This window comes from Chrysochloris asiatica, unplaced genomic scaffold (genome assembly GCF_000296735.1).
Source record: "Chrysochloris asiatica unplaced genomic scaffold, ChrAsi1.0 scaffold00339, whole genome shotgun sequence".
Classification (NCBI taxonomy): Eukaryota; Metazoa; Chordata; class Mammalia; order Afrosoricida; family Chrysochloridae; genus Chrysochloris; species Chrysochloris asiatica.
In genome coordinates, this window is record NW_006408857.1 from 1087535 (window position 1) to 1108228 (window position 20694).

The 20694-nt window shown below is 55.3% G+C and overlaps 1 protein-coding gene across 1 annotated transcript in view; it reads right to left on the reverse strand.

The window, feature by feature from the left end:
• The window catches only part of TNKS1BP1 (tankyrase 1 binding protein 1, 182kDa), a 28674-nt gene extending 8737 nt beyond the window's left edge, over positions 1-19937 (reverse strand). Inside the window, 6 exon segments of the mRNA XM_006875744.1 lie at positions 4604-6660; positions 8550-9917; positions 16399-16468; positions 18190-18823; positions 19798-19900; positions 19902-19937. Coding sequence (XP_006875806.1) covers positions 4604-6660; positions 8550-9917; positions 16399-16468; positions 18190-18823; positions 19798-19900; positions 19902-19916 — 4247 coding nt within the window. The 5' untranslated portion in view covers positions 19917-19937.
• Positions 19938-20694: the final 757 nt, after the last annotated feature.

The following is a 20694-nucleotide window of genomic DNA, read 5'->3' on the forward strand; positions in this document are numbered from 1 at the left end:
CACAGACAGTATGTGCGCTGTCCGCCAGTCACTCCTACATCACACACACACAGCCTGCACACACTCACAGAACACACCACAGAGAGTATGTGCGCTGTCCACCTGTACTCCTACATCACACACACACACAACCTGCACACTCACAGAAAACACTACACAGACAATATGTGCACTGTCTGCCTGTCTCTCCCTCTAAGCATACCTGGTGCCCCCACACCTGTAAGTGCAGCATTAGCCCCACCCTGACACACTGACTTGCCCCTGCGCTCACGCACAGGCACGCAGGCACACAGCTAGCTGGCCCTGAAGTCAGGCGGCTGAGTTCCCAGCAGGGCTGAAGGGTGGAGAAGGTGGCAGGTGAGTCAATACCCAGCAGGAAGAGAGGGGGAGGGGAGGGAGAGAGCATGTGTCAGTCTGTCCTTCCACAAGCTGCTGACAGATGGAAATTAAACAGGAGTGGAGCGGGGAGGTGGAGGGGATGGCGCAGCAGAAGGACGAGGCAGCGGAATTGGGAACAGCCTTGGACGGGGGCCAAAGCCAGCTCACCCTCCGAGCCAGCTTAAGACCAGGGAGGCTCAGGAGGGAGAAGTGGCAATGCACCCCACCCAGTCAGGGGACGGCCCAGAGCCACTCCCTGGGGTGGGGCTAAGGGAAGGCTGAGGACTCCCAATGACAGTGGACAGAAAGACTGGCTCCTAGACTTGGCCCTGAGTCACATGTGCAGAGGTCAAAGGACGATGCTAGGTGGGCTCTAGGGGTGGCCATGAGATGGGAGGTGGGGAGAGGGCTCCCAGCCTGCTATCTAAGCCCCAGGCCCCCAACACCTCATCTCAGGTCAGCTTTCCGGAAACACCTACAGGCTGAGCCCTGGCCTGCAGGGGAGTGGTGGTCAGGTGCCTGGATGCTGGCCACATTGGTCCAGGTCTGGGTTCCATCACTGACTACACGTCTGTACCAGTTCTAAGCTTGGGTTTCTTCATCAGTCAAACAGGAAGAGTAGAAGTACCTATCCTTGCAGTACAGTTAATGTGATCAGCAACTTCCCCGAAGGTCAGCATCCATCCAGAGACCCCTCAGAAGAAATGACTGGCAAGGCCCTTCGGAAAACCCTTCTGAAAACATTACACACAAACGCACACACACACACACACCACACCACACGGTCACTATGAGTTGGCATTGACTCAACAGCATCTAGCTCTCCTTTGGTGGGTTTGTTGACAGAGAAATACGTGGCCAGCACATAGTGCGTGCTGGATGAATACAATCACCGTCCTCCTCAACATGGATTCCCCCTCCTTCCATCTTATACCGCCTAAGCCCCTCAAGCTGTCTAGACTGGGAGCCTCCCGAGGACCCCATGTTGGCACATCGTAGATGTGCAAAGAACCAGCATCCTGGTGCGCCAACTGCCAAGTCAGACATACAGGAGGGTGTGGGAACAGAGCTGGAAGGAAGCGGCCCCCGAGAGACAGGAGATACCGAGAGGAGGTCACAAGCACAAAAGCGTGGGACCTCTGCTGGGACTGTTTCCCCATGCACAAGTGATCACAGCAGTTCTTCTTGGGGTCTATGAAGACCCCAAAATGGCTCCAGAGCTCTTGCATCCCCAGGAGGAGGGCCAGAGGGTGACTGGGAGACTAGAAAAAAAGGACGGTGAGTCCAGCCAACACTGACCCAGGAGAGCTGATTCAGAGGACCAGGAGGTCACAGGGACAGATGTGAGGGGACCTGGAGGCCTGCGCTCTTTCCACCTCTCCCCACTCCCATGTTGGTCTCCTCACACTGTGCCAGACAGCAGCCCAGTTGGCTACGGCCAGCCGGGGTACCTGCGTCCAACAGAGGGACAGGGGACAGGCACATCCCCATGGGCCTCATGCCCAAACCTGCAGACCAGACACAAATGCAGGAGCTGATACCACATTGTCAGTAATGCCCACCCGGAAGGCAGGTGTCTCTCAGCTCCCAACCACCCTGGGAAGTAGGGGTCATAGGGTGACTGGTGGGCACAAGGGCACCGAGAAGTCGCTTGTTCAAAGCTGAGCCCAGAGCTGGTGCCAGATCCGAGTGAAAACCCAAAAGCCAGTGATCAGGAGCCGTCCTCAAGGGCATCTTGTCACAAAAGCAGCCGTAGCAGAACCTGAAATCATGCTCACAACAGCAGGTTCTTGGATTTGGGGAAACACTAGGGAGAGAAAGGTAACCAAAACCAAACCCCCTGCTGCCGAAGTGAGCCCAACTCCTAGGACAAAGCAGAGCAGAGATGCTCCCCGACATTTTCTAGGCTGTGAGGCCTCCAACAAGCCGCTGCTGGGTCCGAACCGGAAACCTTTCAGTTAGCAGCCAAGCACTTTAACCACAGCCACACCAAGGCGCCCTAGAGAAAGGTAAACCGGTTTTCTGACTGCTGTACTCCTCAGTGTCTTTCACATGTTCAGACATGCCCACACACACACCCAACAGCTCCTGGATGGCCACAGAGCACGTGACACTTTCCAGACTTACTCAGGGACAGCTATTCTTTCAAATGCTGCCCTACACGACACAGCCCAAATCAGCCCTCCAGAGCGACGGTTTCCTGTCTGTTCTGAGGGAAACACATCTCCCAGTACACAAACGAGGCTCACCCGTAAGGTCCCACACGTGATCCCGGAAGTCAGACTGCACCCCCTCGGGGCCTGCTTATCCTCACAAAGTGTATCGGCAAGCAAAGCCCCTCCCCTCCTCTTCCTGAGACCCAAACTCATGGTGACCCCACATGTGTCAGAGGATAACTGCGCTCCATACGGTTGTCAATGGTTGAACTTTCAGAAGATCACCAAGACTTACTTTCAAGGTGCCTCTTCTTGTTAAGTGCCGTCGAGTCGATTCCGACCCACAGCGACCCTGTATAGGGTTTCCAAGGAGCATCTGGTGAGCTTGAACTACCGACCTTGCAGTTCCAACGGCTTTGCAGTCTGGCGCATTAACCCACAGTGCCACACCAGGAGCCTCTAGGTGGACTCAAACCTCCACTTTTTTAGTTGACATTCTAACACGCTAAAAGCGTGCACCACCCGGAAACCCAGCTCTGCCGTAATCCCCAGCCCCCCCATCAGTAGGCTCCTGGCAGCCTGCTCTGTCTTAGACAAAGGGAAAGATAGTATCATTTCGCACTGACTTCGGGTTTGAATTGTACTATGCAGGGCCATTCCCTCCATCAGAGAGAGGTGGGAAGGGTGGTGGGTCCCTCTCCCCAACACCAGTCCCTATCACTAAACTTGACAGTGGTACTGCTGACTGTGTGGCTTTCAGCCAGCCGCACCACCTCTCCACCTGCAAACTGGAGCACTTAACAATCCCTTTTCGGGTTTCACAGGGTAGCTGGGAACATGGAGGAGGGAAGAGCGGAAGCTGAGCATCACAATACAGAGCTGAGTCCCGGGCACAGAAATTGAGAGCAAGTACTGAACAGAAGAGTTAAAGCCAGAAATCCGAACTCCCCAAGTCTAACCTTAGAAACTGAGGCTCAGAGGGGTCTAGCAGCTGACCCAGGGTCCTGTGCACTCACCCGCTCCCTGTAGCTGTCAGTCTCCTGTGCCGTTTTCCCCCAACAGCCTGCTCCCAAGAAAACTCCCTCCCCATCTTCAGCCTCCTGGGCAGCCTCCTGGCCCCTCTACCTCAAAGCCTGCACTGACCACCTCCAAAGGCCCCACATCGGACACCCTGCAGGTCCCTCTCACTCCCCTCATGACCACCACTTAGAACATAGCCCCCAGCCCCTTGTCTGCCCTGCAGGCTCCGCGAGAAGCTTTCCTGGTCAGTAAAGGGAGCAAACCCAAGACTCACTGGATGGAAATGCTCCTGAAATAGATGCCTTTCCAGGTGCAAAGTCACCTCCATTAGTTTTAGAACCCCCATTTACAGCTAGCTCAGAAACCTAGTTCCTTTCCAGAGTTTCCAGAGCTTTGGGCACAGGGGCCAAGAGCCAAGTCCCAACACTGTTTACGCTGCTCTGAGACCAAGGCGAGGAGTGAGCACCAATAGGCACCAACATCCATCTCACTAGACCCCATCTACAGTAGCCATTCACTCAGGGCCATCAGACGGATGCAGGCTAGAACTGCTCCGATGGGTTTCCAACACCATATGTTCTCCAGAAGCAGACTGCTAGGGCTGTCTCCCAAGGCACTCCGGGAAGGTTTGAGCCAGCAGCCTTTTGCTTAGTCTTGGCGTGCTGAACCGTGTACACCACGACCCAGTGATCCCTCAACCTGTAGTGGGTCAGGCCAAGAAGACACGAGTCCTCCTTTCTACACCCATGGGAGCATCTGTGTTCCCTGGCCAGGCGCTCCGGTGACTGTCAGGGTGAAAGGAAGGCAAATAGCTACTGTGCCCAGAAGAGGGGTCTCCCAGAGCCACCAGAAGGCCCTGAGACTCATCAGTCACAGAAGGGTCTCATCTGTATGTGAAGTATCTCAATGTTTAAAAAAACTAGACTAAAACATCCAATCCAAAATACCTTCATGTTCTCAGCCCTCGTAGTCTATTTTTTTTCTCCTCAAAAACTTCCAATTTTTCAGCCATCTATTGCACCTCCCCTCCCACACCAGGACTTCCTTACCTGGCTCCGAAGCCAGAGATGTCTCCCACCTCCGTCCGGAGGTCTTCAGTGTGGGTCCCTGAGGAACGCGAGGAATCATCTTCTCCCGGGGTCTCTGGTCCACTCGTCTCACCGACTCCCAGTTCCCTGGCCTCCAGGTCTGGGGATAAGCCCCCACTGTTCCGCAGACCTAGGTCTGGGTCCTGGTGGACCTTGCCCACCCCATGCTCCCTGGCTTCACTCAGGGCCCCGGAGAGCTCCACATTCCGCAGACCCAGGTCCTGGGCCCAGTCCATCTGCCCCACTCCACATCCTCGAGGCTCCGGGGACTCCAGGTCACAGGACACCTCCAGATTCCTCAGGCCCAAGTTGTTGCCCCAGGCCATCTGGCCCACCCCCAGCTCTCGGGACTCCCCAGGACTGCAGCCTGCACCTGGGGTCATGTTTCTCAACCCAAGGTCAGGCGTCCAGTCTGCCTGGCCCACTCCACGCTCCCTGGACTTCAGGAACTCTCCAGCTTCCACACCTGACCAATCGGTCTGCCCCACCCCACTCTCCCTGGCCTGACTGGGGCTTCGTGCCTCCCCTGCCCCTGACAAATCTCTGCCCCTCATCCCGACATCAGACGTCCAGTCCTCCTCCCCAACCCTGACAATCCTGAGCTCCTCGGACCCTCCGGTCTCCAAGCAGCTAGCCAAGCCCATGTCCCTTAAGCCCAGGTCATCTGACCAGCCCATCTGGCCTGAGCTGCTCTTCCTAGCCTCACTTGAGCCCCCAGCCCCCAAGCAGCTGGAAACATCTAGGTTCCTGAGGCCCAGCTGGTCAGTCCAGTCCACAGGCCCAGCTGAAGTCTTCCCGGGAGGCATAAAGTGGCCCCCTCCCATCTGGCCAGCACCACCAGCTCTGTCCTTACCAATGATGCCAAAGTGGGGGTTCCTCTCAGTGCCTTCAATACAGAAGTTGTCACCCCAGTCTGGCTGCCCTGAGCTGAACGCCAGCTCGGGCTGGGGAGCAACCCCAAGGCTGAACTCGGTGGCCCAGCCTCGATTCCCCAGCTCCCTGTCTTCCAGGTCAGCATCCCCAGAGCTCTGGGCCCCTGCCTGCTGTCTGGCCTGCAGGCCCACAACATCCTGGCTGGCAGCGCCGTCGGGTGGCTGGGGGGTGCTGGGGCTGAACAAAGCGCCTGGCTCCCTGTCTTCTGGCCCGCCTGCAGCACTGTCAGCCCCATCAAGGTTGTCTCCGCCACCACTCGGGGTCTTCTTCTCAAATTCCTCATCCTGCTGCTGGGCGTCTTGGGGGCTGAAGCCGGCACTCAGGGTTCTCGAGTTGAAGCCTCGGTCCTGGGAGGCGAGGAGGGTGGAGCTGCCGCCACCGCTGTAGTCGTTCATCCAGGGGCTCTGTCCAAACGCCGGGGCCTGCGGCTCTGCATCCCGGCCGACAAAGGTGCCAAGTACAGCATCTCTCTCCTCAAATTCTCGGTCATGCTCACCCTCATTCTGGCTGCTCATCAACTCCTGGCCCGGCTCATCAGCATCCTGGCCGGCGTACGTACCCAAAGAATCCCTCTTCCCAAACTCCCAGTCCTGGAGACTTGCATCTAGACAGCTGTAAGTGCCCAGTGAGTCTCTCTTCCCGAATTCCTGGTCCTGGAGCTCTGCGTCCCGGCTAGAGTAGGTGCCCTGGGAATCCCTCTTTCTGAACTCCCAGTCCTGTGAGGTGGCCTCTGGGCTCTGCGGGGCACCAAGCAGGTTGGGCTTCCCGATCACCCTGTCTGGGGCGGCAAGCCCCCCAGCAGCAGCTGCCTCCCTCCTGTCTCCACTGGCAGCCTCCATCTCCTCCTGGTCAATGCCACATCTGCTGGCCCACTCTCTGGTGCTCCCTTCCCCGACTCCTTGCCCATAATTGCTGGACCAGTCCCTCTCGCCAAGGCCTGGGTCTCCCCTAGGGCTCACGCCCCCGAGACTGTAGTCCTGGGAGGTGTCTTGGGACCAGCTGGAAGGGCTGAAACCGCTGGGCTGTGGGTCTGAAGCAATTCCAAATTCACTATGCAGATCTTTCTGGGCCCAGCCCAGGAGTCCCTGGGAATCAGAAAACAACACAAAGAAACAGTGCTTAGAGGCAAACCAGAATGACAGTCAGTTCTGTCTAGTGCCTGAGAGCCACACTCCACAGCAGAGTCTGAGTTTACATCCCAGCTGTGTGACCTTGAGCAAATCACTTAACCACTCTGGGCCTCAGAAAATCCTCATCTCCAAAGGAGGCTAACTGCAATGGCACGGGGCTGCTAAGAGAGGATTAACCGGGAACATGTGAGGCAACAACTTAGCACAGTACTTGGCATGCACTGGACATCAATGGGTGGCCCCGCCATCATGCTTGGGCAACACTTGGCCAAAGGCCAGGAGGAAGTTTGCCAGGAAGAGGGGTGGGAAAGGAGGGGCATTAACAACTAGAAAAGCTCAACCTGAAGTACCTCTACAACCTCCATTCCAAGGCAAAAATTCCAACAGGATCCGAACTTTCTAGGCTCCTCCCTAAGGGGACCGCCACCCCTAATTAGCCTGCCTCAGGGACACCTCTAGCTGCTGCCCAGGGAGCAGACCCAGACATAGCTGCCTGCACCCCCACCCACTCTCCCTGACTCACCCCCACAGGCGGGTGAGCACCAGACTCAGGGCCTCGGAGTCGGCCAGCCTCGTCTCGCAACGCCGCGTTGGCCAGTAACCGCTCCAGGACCGACATGTTAGCCTCCCCGGCCCCGCGCCCAGCCATGGCCCCCGCCTGCCCTGGGCTGCTGGGTGCGGCAGCACCGGCACTGGGACAGGGCTGGGCTGCTTCCCTCGCTGGGACCTGTCCGACGGCTCTGGCTGCCCGCTCGCTTGCCCTGGCCAGGCTCCCTCAGGAGCAGCTGCGGCTCCCACGCCCCGCCCAGAAGCCAGTTGAGTCACTGGCCCCCCCACTGCAGGAGCTAGTCCAGCCTTAACCCCTTCCTGCTCCTCCTCTCTCCCCCCACCCCCAAACCACAGAGGTCCCGCCCTCCGGACCCGTCCCGCCCCACCCCACCCTGCCAAGCCCCAGGCCAGGCCAGGCCAGAGAGAAAATTTTCAAAAGCCACCTGGACCCTAGCCCTTAAACCTAGACAGAACAGGGTAGGAAAGAGGGCACTGGGCTGACCCAGCCCCAACTCACTGGGTAACCTTGCACAAGCCTCTATCCCCTCTGGGCCTTGGCTCCCTGCTCCAAGACAGGTCTTGAGCTAAAGGTTAATAACTCCGTAAGAGCCAACGCCTAATTCAGTCCCGGAGACCAGCCAGGGACTATTCTTCGTGTGTTTTACACGTATCATGATTCATTTAACCCCCAGATTAAATGATGAGCTAGACATCACCAGCTGGCCCCATTTCACAGACGCGGAAACCAAGGTACAGCACTAAATATATGCTCAAGGTCAAACCTGGCTAAACAGAGTAGAGCAGGGATTCGAACTCAGGCAGTCAGGCTCCAAAGCCTATCCTCTTACTCTGCTTTCTTGTTTCACGGAACAAACACCTGGTATGGTGCTCTGGGTTAAGGTGCTGTACTGTATACTGGGCTTGAACCACAAGGTCAGCGGTTCAAGCTCACCAGTCGCTCCTTGGAAACCCTATACAGGGTCACTATGAGTCAGAAATAGACTCAACAGCATGTAGCAATCAGAAGCATGGCACCAAGCACTTTCCGCGTGTCCGCCTCGATACAGCTCTAAGCAGCAAACAGTGTCCCCACTAAAGGGCTCTGCAACTCTGAGGGGAAAGTGCATTCCTGAGAGCACTGAATCCTGACCACTAGGCTGCTGCCCCCAGACCAGAACAGGGTATTAGCAGGTGCGGGTCCACAGCCGCCTTGCTCACAACTTATCCACAAAACTGGGGTGGAAAGAACGAAGCCCACCCAAGCCCTGGCTTCCTTCCCAAGGCCCAGCCCTCACCTCCGAGCAGGTGCCAGGGGTCTGCACGTCCTTGGGCTCGGATCCAGCTCCCCGCCTTGCGCTGCCGGCGCTGGGTGGTGGCGAAGCCAAGAGGTCATCTAGCCACCGAGAGCTGCTTGCGGGGCCCACCGGCTCTGGGGAGACCCTGCAGGGGGCTTCAGCTTCTGTCCTGGGCTGTGTGGTCTCAGCCTGGGCCAGGGTCACAGGCTCCTCCTCGGAGGGCAACCCCCGCTCGGGAAGAGGAGGATCGGCAAAGAGGACACAGGGCTGGTCAGGGGGTGCTGGCTGTCGCTGTTCCAGGATGGGCTCTAGGGTGGGCAGAGCTGACTCCCTGACGGCTGGGAGTAGAGGGGCCTCCTGCCCAGCCAGGGGCTCCCGCTCCTCATACCTCTCCTCAGCCTGCAGCAAGGCAGGGGAGATAGGCGGACCCCCGACTGTGGACAGGGGTTGGAGGGAAATTGCTGGAGACTGAGGGTGACTCACCCAGTCTCCCTTCTGGGTTGGGGAGACACCAGGGTCATCCACCTGCAGCTGGGAACTTGGCCTTCCCAGCCCCTCTGGAGCTGCCCGGGCCCCTGGCCCCTGTCCAGACACTCCTTCATCCTCAACGTCCACGGCGGTGTCCCCGGCCTCAGCAGCAGCCTCTGCAGCCTCAGTGGCCTCCGTGATAGGGGAAGGAGGTGGTGAGTCCAGTCGGCACATGCCCAGGCCCGAGGACCTCATGGGGAAGGTCCACTCGAACGATCGTGACAAGCTCCAGTTGGATTCGGTGCCACTCCCAAAGGGCTGATCCAGGGCCGACTGGGACCCCTGGGTCTGGGGCAAGGCAGCCATCGAGCCCCCTAGCTTCTCCTGATCCTGGCTGGGCGGCCGGAGCACACCTTCCGAAAAGCGACGCTGAGCCAGGTGGGTGGGGCGGAGGTCAGGGTGCCCCTCAGCTGCCACCTTCCCCTCAGATGGATACGTTTGTGTGAGGTCCGGGAACTCGTCCCCCTCAATCACAGGCCGAGGAGTACTGGCTTGGGGCTGCTTTGGACTGTGGCACCCTGAAACCTTCTTTGGGGGAGGGCTGGAGGGCTTCTGGGCCTCTGGGGCTCCCTCAACAGCAAGTGCCGGATCAGGGGACTGGTGGGAGCCCTCCTCCAGCTGGGTGAGACTTGGGGATGCAGGAATCACCAGAGGGCAGGAAGAAGCCCCAGGAACTGCAGGACTCTGCGCTTCTAGATGCTGAGAAGGGCTCTCCTCAAGTGAGCCAAGTCGGGGAGGCCCAGGCGCTGAGCCTGAGGAGTCGTCAGCGAGGTCAGGGCTGCCACAGCCTCCCTTGTCTGAAGTGGAGCTGAGACTAGAGGGGACCGAGGGCTTGGAAACCTGCAAGAAAAATATCAAGAGCCATCACTCGTCTGTCACTGAGAGACCCCAAGAGGAGGAGATGCAGCGCAGAGGGAGGCCTCTGGGGACCAGACCTTTCAGGACACTAGGAGAGGCTCCCAAGACAGACGTTCTTCTCAGCGTCACCTGTAAGTCAATTCCAGCTCATGGTGAACTCCCCCATGTGTGCCTTAGTAGAACTGTGTTCCATAGGGTTTCCCGTGGCTGAATTTTCCAGAAGTTGCCAGGCCTTTCTTACAAGGCACCTCGGGTAGATTCAAACTGCTTCACCAGCAGCTCCTCTCAAGGTCACATATCTACCGCACGTTGGGCTCTCTCACCACGACGTACACGTTCCCATTTTCCACAAAGTACCACTAACCCCATTACAGGAAATACAAAGCCCTGTCAGGCGGGAGTCCAGCCAAGGAGCCAAGAGTCTCAGGCTCACAGATCAGAACCACTTTAGGGAAAGGAAGTTGAAAATCTCAGCATCTATGCATGAGACACAGTGGGGGTAGGGGTGGGGTGGGGGATGAGTGCGGGCTGCCTCTCCAGACCACTCCCAGGAGCAGGTGCGGAGAGAGGGGCACCCACTACCTCACTCTGTGACCCCACAGCTACCAACACTTTCTGAGGGATGTAGGGGAAGGCCAAGCCCCAGGAGTCACCCCAGCACTGCCTCACGTATGCCCAGCTGTACGGTGGGCACTTGTCTCCCCGAGTCTCGACTGCCCAACCTGTAACCTGGGGCTAAGGGTTAACACAGCCTGCAAGGTCTCTCAGTACAGGGCTTAGCATAAAGACTGGAGGAGAGGATGCTGGGAATCGGAAAGGCACCTGGCATCCCATGACCGCTCCACTCCACCTGTACCAGATCATGAAGGAGCCTTGCTCCATGTGTCATTTGTCCTCCTGGGAGCTCACCATCCTTTTGCTGCCCTCTCCAGTGGGGCTGTGAACGCCCTATCACCACCACCAGGATCTGGGCAGGGGACGGGGTCCTGCTTATTTCTCAAGGACCCTTCCATCCCCAACTCCCTCTAGTTCTGAGGCTCAGCCCTTAACCTGTCCAATCACAGTCCCTCCGTGTAGTCCTTGAGCCTTGGGTCATTCCCCCTCCTTCCATAACTCATGGTGACCCCATGTACAGTGGGACAATATGTTACCTGGTCCTCCGCCAGCTCCACATCAGTTGAGGACCTGATGTCAGGACCCACAGGGTTTTCATGGGCTGATTGCTAGAATCAGAGCACCAGACCTTTCTTCTTATTCACCTTAGTCTAGAGGGCCTGCTGATACCTGGTCCAGTCATAGCAACACTCAGGCCTCCACTGGCACATGGGTGATGGCTCACAAAAGGTGCACGGGGTGGAAATCGAGTCTGGTTCCTGCACATGGAATCCCCAACACTATTGACAATCTGCGTGATTTCAAGCCTCCCAGCCAACCATGCAAGGTCCTGGCTCTCGGAGTCCTTGACCTCCTCTCCCCTATGACTCGGTGCCCCACCCTCTCCCACAGTCACACCCCATACCTCATCCTTACCAATCACTGCAACCCCTCATCAATCTCAATCTCAGGTTTCCCACTCGCCCACCCTACCATCTTATCTGTCCTGCTCACTCACATTCCCCAACTCTCCCATTCCTCTGGGCAGTAATCCATGAATCCTACTTCCTAGTCACCACCCCCACCTACATTTCTCTTTTCACCATCATTAAGGAGCTCTGGTAGCGCAGTAGTTACGAATCGGGCTGTGAGCCACAAGGTCCAGCAGTTTGAAACTACCAGCTGTTCCGTGGGACAAAGATGAGGCTTTCTGCTCCCATAAAGATTTACAGCCTTGGAAACCCTGTACAGGGTCACTATGGATCGGAACCGACTCCACGGCACATAACAACAATAACCAAGTCCCTTTGGTACACAACCATTAACTCCCTCGTTACCACCTCAGTACTGTTTGACCTGTTTCAACACTGCTCTCCACTAACCCTACATCAGCGCCCTAGCTCCTGGATGTAGCTGGAAAGAAAGACACACCAAGAGATTTCAGATCCATCCCCTGGCCCTTGAGCAGCCCAGCAAGCCCACCACATTCCGCAGGATCCCCGTTTCCCAGAAAACTACTGTGCATCGTCGTCACCCCATCCTCTTGCTCAGATAACAGCCTTGCTTCCTGCTGCTTCCTGCTTGTTCCTGGAGGACAAGGAAGCCATCAGCAGGGGCCACCCCCGTTCTGCACCCCCACGGCCTCGGCCACCAGTGGGCGAGCCGTGCACTTGGCACTCCCAGATGAAATATCCTTGTCAAAGCCAAGGGCCTCCTCCACCTCTCTCTCCAGCGTCATTGATTTTTTCCCTCCCAACTGGATCATTTCCATCAGCCAAGATGCTAGAATTCTTCCATCTTCGAAACAAACAAAAATGAAACACCTTCTTGGTCCCCCACACCTCACTCCAGCGACCACCCACTTTCTTGAAGGCGTTGCTTACGCCCCCACCTCTGGCTCCTCTTGCCCCACTATCTCTTGAACCAGCCCCACACAGGCTTCCCTCCACCTCTCCAGCTTCATAACTGGCCAAGGTCGCCGATGAGGTCCATGTAGCTACAGTCAATTCTCAGTGCTCACCTCACTTGACCCATCAGCTGTATTGGACACACTGGACGCACCCTGCGCCAAGACATGATGTCGCATTGGGCCTCCAGGACTTTACCCTGGCCAGCTTTCCTCCCACCTCCCACCCCGGCTCTTTCTGTTCTCCCCTACTTAATCCAGGAGAGCCCCAGGGCTTCGACCCGGCTACCCTTCCCTCTGGGATCTTCACTATGCCCTGGGCCCTCAGCAACTGCAGGGAGGAGGGGGAGCTCCTGGGGGGCACAAATGGTTCACCGGCATGGCTGCTCACCGAAAAACTGGAGATTCAAGTCCACTCAGAGACGCCTCAAAAGCAAAGCCTAGTAATCAGTCACTGAAAACCTCATGGCATTCTCATGGAATCCGTAAGGTTTAGGGGGTCACTCAACCTGGATGAAGCCCCTGAAACGATTCCCGACATACATTTAAAATCTTAAACCAAAAATATCCTCTGAAGGCTTCGAGAAAACAAATAACCATGCCCCCCACCAAAAAAAAACCCCCACTGCAGTCAAGTCAATTGCAACACATAGCAGCCTTCTGGTGGTAGGAGAACTGCCCCGTGAGGTAGTCAAGGAAGGCTGTATCTTCACAGACGCACAAGGCCACACCTTTCTCCCAGATCAGCTACTGGGTGCAAACAGCGCTTTAACCACTGTACCACCAGGTCCCCTTGAACCAAATAAACCCCAAACCAAATTCCCTGTCATCAAGTAAATTCTGACTTAGCTTGAAAACCTCTAGGGTTTTCAAGATTGTAAATCTTTATAGAAGTAGACAGCCTCATTTTTCTCCCATGGAGCAGCCGGTGGTTTTGACCCATCAACCTTAAGGTTAGCAGTCCAATACCTAACCCAGAGAGCCATCAGAGTTCCTTAAAACAAACACTGTGATGGCTGTTGAGTGGCACTGAGTCAGTTCCAACTGGCAGCGACCCTGCATAGAGTTTCCAAGGAGCCATGCTGGTTCAAACCGACCTTGTAGGCAACTGCTTATCCTACAGTGCCACACCAGGACTCCAAGATGAATTCAAGAACATCCACCTTGATCATTCAATGGTACTTAACAACCCCCACCTTGATCACCGTGTTCTCTTAAGAGCTATCTATGTGAGATCGAACTGATAACAGCAACTTGAAAGATGAGATAGGAACAGGGTCAGATTACCCATTAAGAAAGGTACACACAGGTTTACTTGTGCTTACTTACTAATCTGCATAGTCACTCCACCACCAGGCTGCCTTTACTAATCTGTATGGAACAATTTCGCATATGTTTTGACATATCTGATATGGTAAAAAACATGTGGAACTGTTCACTACAAATTAGGAAGCACAAGCCATGCTTACCTTGCTTAGTGGGTACTCCTACTGGTGGTGTTGGTGGTTATGTGCTGTGGAGTCGGTTCCAACTCATAGTGACCCTGTCTAGAGTTTGAGAGGCTGTGTGTAATCTTTACGGGAGCAGGAAGCCTCCTCTTTCTCCCACCGAGTCACTGGTACTTTCTAACTACTGACTGTGAGATTAACAGCCCGACTCGTAACCACCACGCTACCAGAGCTCCTCTCCATCCCTACTAGTGATCGTAAATTTTAAAAGAAGCTTTGATTCTGTAGGAAGCTGCTATGGGATGGGAGAGATACAGAGGCCAGCCACACTTAGAAATCTTTGATGTAGTGAAAAAAAATAGAGAATTGTTCACTATAGATTAGTAAACCCATGTTTATCTTGCTCACTGGGTAATCTGACACTGGCTACAAAATTTAGGTCACAGTGAGCTTCTGTTCATGGGGGAGCAACAACTCAGAATAGGAGGGTGCAAATGGCTGTACAACTCGAAGAACGTGATCAGTGCTGCCGAGGTGGGCCTCTAGAAACTGAACTGGAACATGCTCTGCTGTATATATGCCTAACAACAAGAGAACGTAAATTTAAAACAAACAACAAATGAGAAACCATCAGATGATGACAGTTAACATTTTGTTAAAAAGTAAAACCCTATGGAGTGCAGTTCTATTCTGACACACACGGGTCACCAAGAGTTGGAACTGACTCAACAGCCACTGAGTTTTGTAGTGAGGAGACCAGGAGAGGATGGGGACAGTAATCATCAGTTGTTCTTTCCAGCTCGCTCACATCCCCTTAACTCCCAACCGCCCACCTGACATGTGTGCACTCAGATGTCTAAAAGGGATCTCAAACTCAGCAAGCCCAAAAGCAAGCCCCTACCCACCACGAGGATCGCATCTCTCCCGATTCTCCCATGGTCCAGAGAATTCGCATTCTCAGTGAAGAGCAACTTCATCCTCCAGGTAGCTCAGGCCACAAGCCCTGCGGTCATCCTAGAGCAGCACTTTCTTACCCCAATACCTACTTATCTGCAAACCCTGGCCATGCCACCTTCAAATCAAAACCGAATCCTCCACTTCTCAACACCTCCCAGGGCTTGGCTGCCATCACGATCACAAGCACCTCCTAACAGGTCCCACTTGTTGCTCCCACCTCCTTGTAACTATCAGGCAAGGTGATGCTATAAAGCTAAATCAGCTCACGTCTCTCCTCTTCACCAATCCCTCGCTGGCTGCTTCTCCTCACTCAAGCAAAAATCTTTACAGCAGTTTGCTCAAAACAACCCCACCACATCTTTCTGCATCCCCACCCGCCATCCCTCTCCTCCTCCTTTGCACTTGCTCGTCTCTCTGCCAAGAATGCTGTTCCCCAAACACCCACGTGGCTCACATCCTGGCCTGTGAAAGTCACCTTCTCAGAGGGACCCTGCCCCAGCTCTCTAGTCTGATAGAGTATGCATCCACTGGTTACAGAGAAGCCAGGAACCGCTGAGAGCAGGAATGGGGCAGGACTGTTCTTTGCTGTTTCCCCAGCAGCCAGCTCCAAGCAGGCCCTCAGTAAACATTGTTGGGTAGAATGACTAGATGAAGTTGGGTCTCCGTCACAAGGAGAAGGGGCAGCCAGCAGCTAGCAAGGGCCCTAGGAGTAAGGAGCCACCCTTTTCATCACTGACTGGTAAGAGCAGGCTGATCACCCACTAGCCACTCAGGGATCCTGCAGTGGGGAGGAGGGGAAGTAAGAGGATTGAAGTCCGCCAAACAGAACTCTTCCTGAGTCTTAACCCAGGGAAGGCAGCACAGCGAGGGGACTGAGGAGTTGGAGCTCTCGGCTCCTGTCTCAGTCCCTTCCTACATGGGGCACCCTGAGTCAGAACTTTAGCTTGGCTCGCCTTGGCATCCTCCTCATCCTCATGTGGAACTATCGGCCTACGATCTCTGGTGACTCTCTAGAGTCAGCAGAGCAACTGAGTTAATGTCCCTAGGCCATGCCCAGCACACAGAAGGTACTTCATGAATGGCAGTTATCAGGATCATGATATACTCTGTCAGTCTGTCCACCTGTGGTGCCTTGCATGCTGTTCTGATGACGGACACAATACCACCTGTCCCAGGTGGACAGGTTGCAACAGGATTTTCAGACTAAAACACACTAGGAAGAAAGGCTTGGTAACCTACAGCCAAAACTAGTCAATGAAAGCCCTGTGAGTTACAACAAAGCATGGCAGACAGCAGCGGGAACACGGTCATCGTCACTGCTCACTACAAGGAGCACCCTCAGGATCTGGACCACACGGGGCATCCCGGCAATCGAGAGCACTAGTCTGGGTGTCGAGGACTCTGGTACCCAGCTCACTGCAGACCATCAGGCGTGCCATCCGCTGCATGGGTCTCAGTTTACCCATCTGAACTAAGTGGAGAGTGAGGCACATGGTCACAGGCAAGCCTTCCAGCAATCCAAGGCTCTCATTCTGACTGTCACATGAGGGGAACTCACACTGGCAGGTGATTCCAAGCTGGCTGGCTGAGGCAGGTCCCCGTTCAAAGTCAAGTTGGAAGCGGAGCTTCTATGAGACAAAAACAGAAATGGAGGTCAAGAATGCCCACACTTCCCACAGGGTGGACAGGCAGAGAGAGCTGGTCCCCAAAACTCCCTAAACTACTTTTACAGCAGCCAAATGTTAAATACCCCCAGGCATTTACTACAGATACCAGCCCAGTCATATGTCCCCAGAAGACAGTACCAACTGCCTGCCAGCACATAAAGGGTTAAGTTTCCCATCTCATTTGGGGGAAGTATCCTGTAAGCCCTGGTGTGGCGCTGTGGGTTAATACACCAGATTGCAAAGCCGTCTGAACTGCAAGGTCGGAGGTTCAAGCTCACCAGCTGCTCTTCGAAAACCCTATACAGGTTTGCTATGGGTCAGAACTGACTCGACAGCAAACTACAACAACAATCCTGTACGTCCACACTCCTCAGTGGTGTCTAAAAGGGCAACTCCTGCTTCCCCTGCCCCCTAAGGGGTTAAGGCTTTCCCCCTGCCAAGAAGTATGCAGCTGGGCCCGGCTGCCCTGCCAATAATACTTCTGGAAGGACTGTAGGGAGAGGATAAGTGAGGAGAGAGTTTCCAAGGCTGAAGTTGGGCCTCAAGGGCTGTTTAGAGCACAGGAGGGAAGAAGGAAGGAGGGTAGAGCCCGATCTGAGCTACCTGTAACTTCATGGATGTCCTGGTCTGGGATTCACCCTAGAAGGGTTAACCTCTGGGCCCTGGCTCCAGGCACTTTCAGGTGAAAGGCATAGCTGGTGGGCAGTCTAAGGCCAGAGCCAGGAAGGGGTCCCAGACCACAGCAGCCCTGCCCTGCCCAGCAGTACCAGGGGAAAAGGAGCCAGTGGACCCAGCAGAGTGATCCAGGGGACAACTGTGCCTCCAGCTGGTTCTCCCTCGGCCCAGGGAAGGTCTCCTCATGTGCATGATGGTGTCCAAGACCCCTCAGCTTCTTTCTCCAATGCCTTGTGCCCACCAGCCCCAGGTGCCTCCTGGCCTGCTCTGGCGAAGTGGGTTAAATGCCACAGACTGTGCATTCACCCTCCCTGGCATGCTGTCTTATCGCTCCCATCAGACTCCTCCCTCCAACAGCGCCCTGTTCATCCCGCTGTCCTGCCCACACTACGCGTGGCACTTGCTCCACCCACCACCCAGACTTCAGAATCAGACAGGCTCAATGCAAACGCCAGCTCTGCACCTTACTATGAAAAGTTACTTTTGAGACTCAGTTTCCTCCTCTCTAAAACGGATCTAAGACTTCTTTCACCCAAGAGCATGGCTATGGGGTAAAGGCAGCCATGTCTGGAAAATATTGATCTCAGACACCCAACTCTCAGTGTAAAGAAACGAAAAGTCAATTTCTATGCTGGACGTTTGAACTCTCCACTATAGACACGCAGCAGCTCCTGTCGGCTGGAGGTGAACCGTGTGCCAGAGTAGATCAGATTGAGCCTGTGTCACAAAGTGTCATTAAGTGCCATCGAGTTGGTTCCAACTCACAGTGACCCTGTGTAGGGATTCTGAGGCTTTAAGTCTTTGTGGGAGCAGAAAGCTGGTAGGCTTGAACTGCAGACCTTGTGGTTATCAGTCCAGCGTTTACTCTATAGACCCAGTACGTTCTCCCATCATAGCATAGAAACCAATGAAAAATGAAGGTTGTGACCTCAGAGGGGGCCACCCATGGCATCCGCAGTCCCCTGGCTGGCAGGCTGCAACAAAGCACACAATCTCCCAGCCCTCACCTCTCCTCGGGGGTCTTGCTGTTCTCTTCCTGGTTCCCTGTTGGAGACTTCTCAGGCCCCTCCTGGGACCATGCCCTAGAAAGGACCCTGCCATCCTCATCCCTGGGGCTGGTGGCCACGCCATAGGTCCGGGGGCCATAACGTGAACTACCATCGTGGTTGAAGGTGAGGCGGGAGCCCCAGAGTCGGTCAGGGCTGGCAGGGACCTCCTTCCGAGCCTGCTCCATCTTGGCCAGGATCTCTTCTACCGTGGTAGCTGCAAAGCGCTCTGAAGCAGGGCGGAAGGGGGCCGGGGCCTTCCGCACTCCGCCTAGGGCAGCACATCTTGCTGGAGGGGTCAAAGGGGGGCCCTCCTCTTTGCCAGTCTCTTCCTTTCCAGCCTCTGGAGTGGTTTCTCCTCCATCAGGGACCTCGGCAGTAGGCCTTGGTGCGAAGGGGAGGGGACGCTTGCTGCCACCATAGGGCTGGGGTCCTGCCAGCATGTTCATCTTCCGGGCAGAAGGCAATTCAGCCAAGGGGCCCCGGGGGGGCCGAGGCCCTACAGGCACCAGCAGGCTAGGTTTGGCAGGCAGAGCTGGTTTGGTGGGCAGGGCTCGGGGTTTGGGCTTGACTGGAGGTTTTGCCCGAGGGTCACCTACCAAAAAGAAAGGGTTGGGGGGAGGGGAGGATAGCTGTCAAGAGTCAGGAAGCAAAATTTCTTGTGTTTCCTGTTCAACCTCATCTCTCACCCTCCAAGCCCAGAATGTTCTAGGCACAAGTCAAATGCCACCTCTTCCAGGACGCCTTCCTTGGTTCCCCAGACACAGCCCAGAATCATCCTCTTCCTTCTCCAAAATGCCAAAAGGACTAGACAATTCCCTCTTCTAAGTTCTGGCTATTTAAGAGCCCAGCTTCCTCCTTGCTCCCCATTTGGTATCTAGCATAAAAGCTTACCAAAAGAAAGAAAGACTCAATCAATGAACAAAATGAGTCAGTACATGCTTCCTGCCTACCCGTGTCAAGCACTCAGTTTGGTCCACCATCTTAGTCCTTCCCCTTGTGTGACTCTGGCCCAGGACAAACTTCTTCCCAGCTGGGCTTCTGGATCCTGCTGCTCCCTCCCCTGGGGCACACCCAAGCCACCTCCCCCCGCCCCCACTGTCATCCGCTGTGTGATTGAGAATGCAAATCTACTATTGACCTAAGCCAAACAGAAGGCAATCTGCTGCAGGATAAAAAGAAAACCAGGAGCAGAAATCTACCTTCTATATAAGGCATTCCAATGGCCAAGGAAAGACCTTGACATTACTCATGGCCACCTCCCCTCTAACAGAATCCTACAGCACCCTCCTCCACTCAGTGTAAGGAAGGAGTCCAGACAGGGAGCCATCTCTCCCTTCGGAGTCTCAGTTTCCCCTCAGAAAAATTAGCAGCTCAGTCCACACCATCTTGAAGAGCATGTGGCGGGATGTCTGACCGTTCCAGAGGGTCCCAACAGTTAAGACCCTTTCATACTCATCTGCACTTCCTCACTCCTACCTCAACAGAATCATCACTGGCCCAACCCCACTAAGACAGAACACGGGTGCAGTCTCCCTGCCACCCATCCCGCCCTGCACCCATAGGTACCTGGCTCGGAGCCAGCGGGCACCAGCTCCTCCTCCATCTCCCGGGGTGGTGGGGAAGCCATGGTTGTGCCTTCCCTGAGAGTTGAGACTTTCATCACATGCATGCAGCAGACCCTGCATGAGAATGGGGAAGCAGAGGGGCATGAGCTGGGACACCGCCTAAACTCCCAGGAAAGGAGAGAAGGGAGGGAGGAGAAAGAAAGAGCTGGGCGTTGGCAGTAAGTTCAGTCATGGGAAGTCTTCTAGCAGAAGGCAGAGAGTGGGAGATAGAGAGGGGACTCCAAAGGGGGCTCAAGGGAGGTCAAGGGAAGCATGCAGAAGCCAGGTCCTCTGCTCACTCCGACTCAACCCTGGAGCTTCAGGGAGTGACCCACTGGCTCCCTCCTCTGGCAAACTCTCCAAGCCAGCCCACTTACCATTCCCAAGGCCCCACCGGAGTTACCTACACAAGGTTAAGCAAGGAGGGCCTCAAAGTCTGTAGTCTCTCCGTGAATCACCTCATGGGAGACGGGAAAAACCCGCTCCTCCCCAACCTGGGGCTCCACCCCACCCCCTTCCCGCTCCCCCTCCTTCCCTCCCTCCTCGAGCTAGGAGTGGTTCTTCACCCCCCCTCCACTCCCCTCCACAACACTGCCCCCCTCCTGCCTCTCTCAGAGCTGTCTCATCCAAACACGGAAAAATAAGGAAGAAAAAGTAAACATCTGGAATACATTTTTTTTTCTTTAATTTCTCAATCGCTTTGGCTTCAGCTTAGAATTTGATGAGGTAAAGCCAGGGCCTAGTCCTGTTGTCATAGCAATGGCCTCCCACTGGATTTCCAGAGCCTTGCCAAGAGGAAGGAGGAGCCGGCCCAAGACTGGGCTGGGAGAATGGGACAGGGCTTGAGAACATCCGGTGG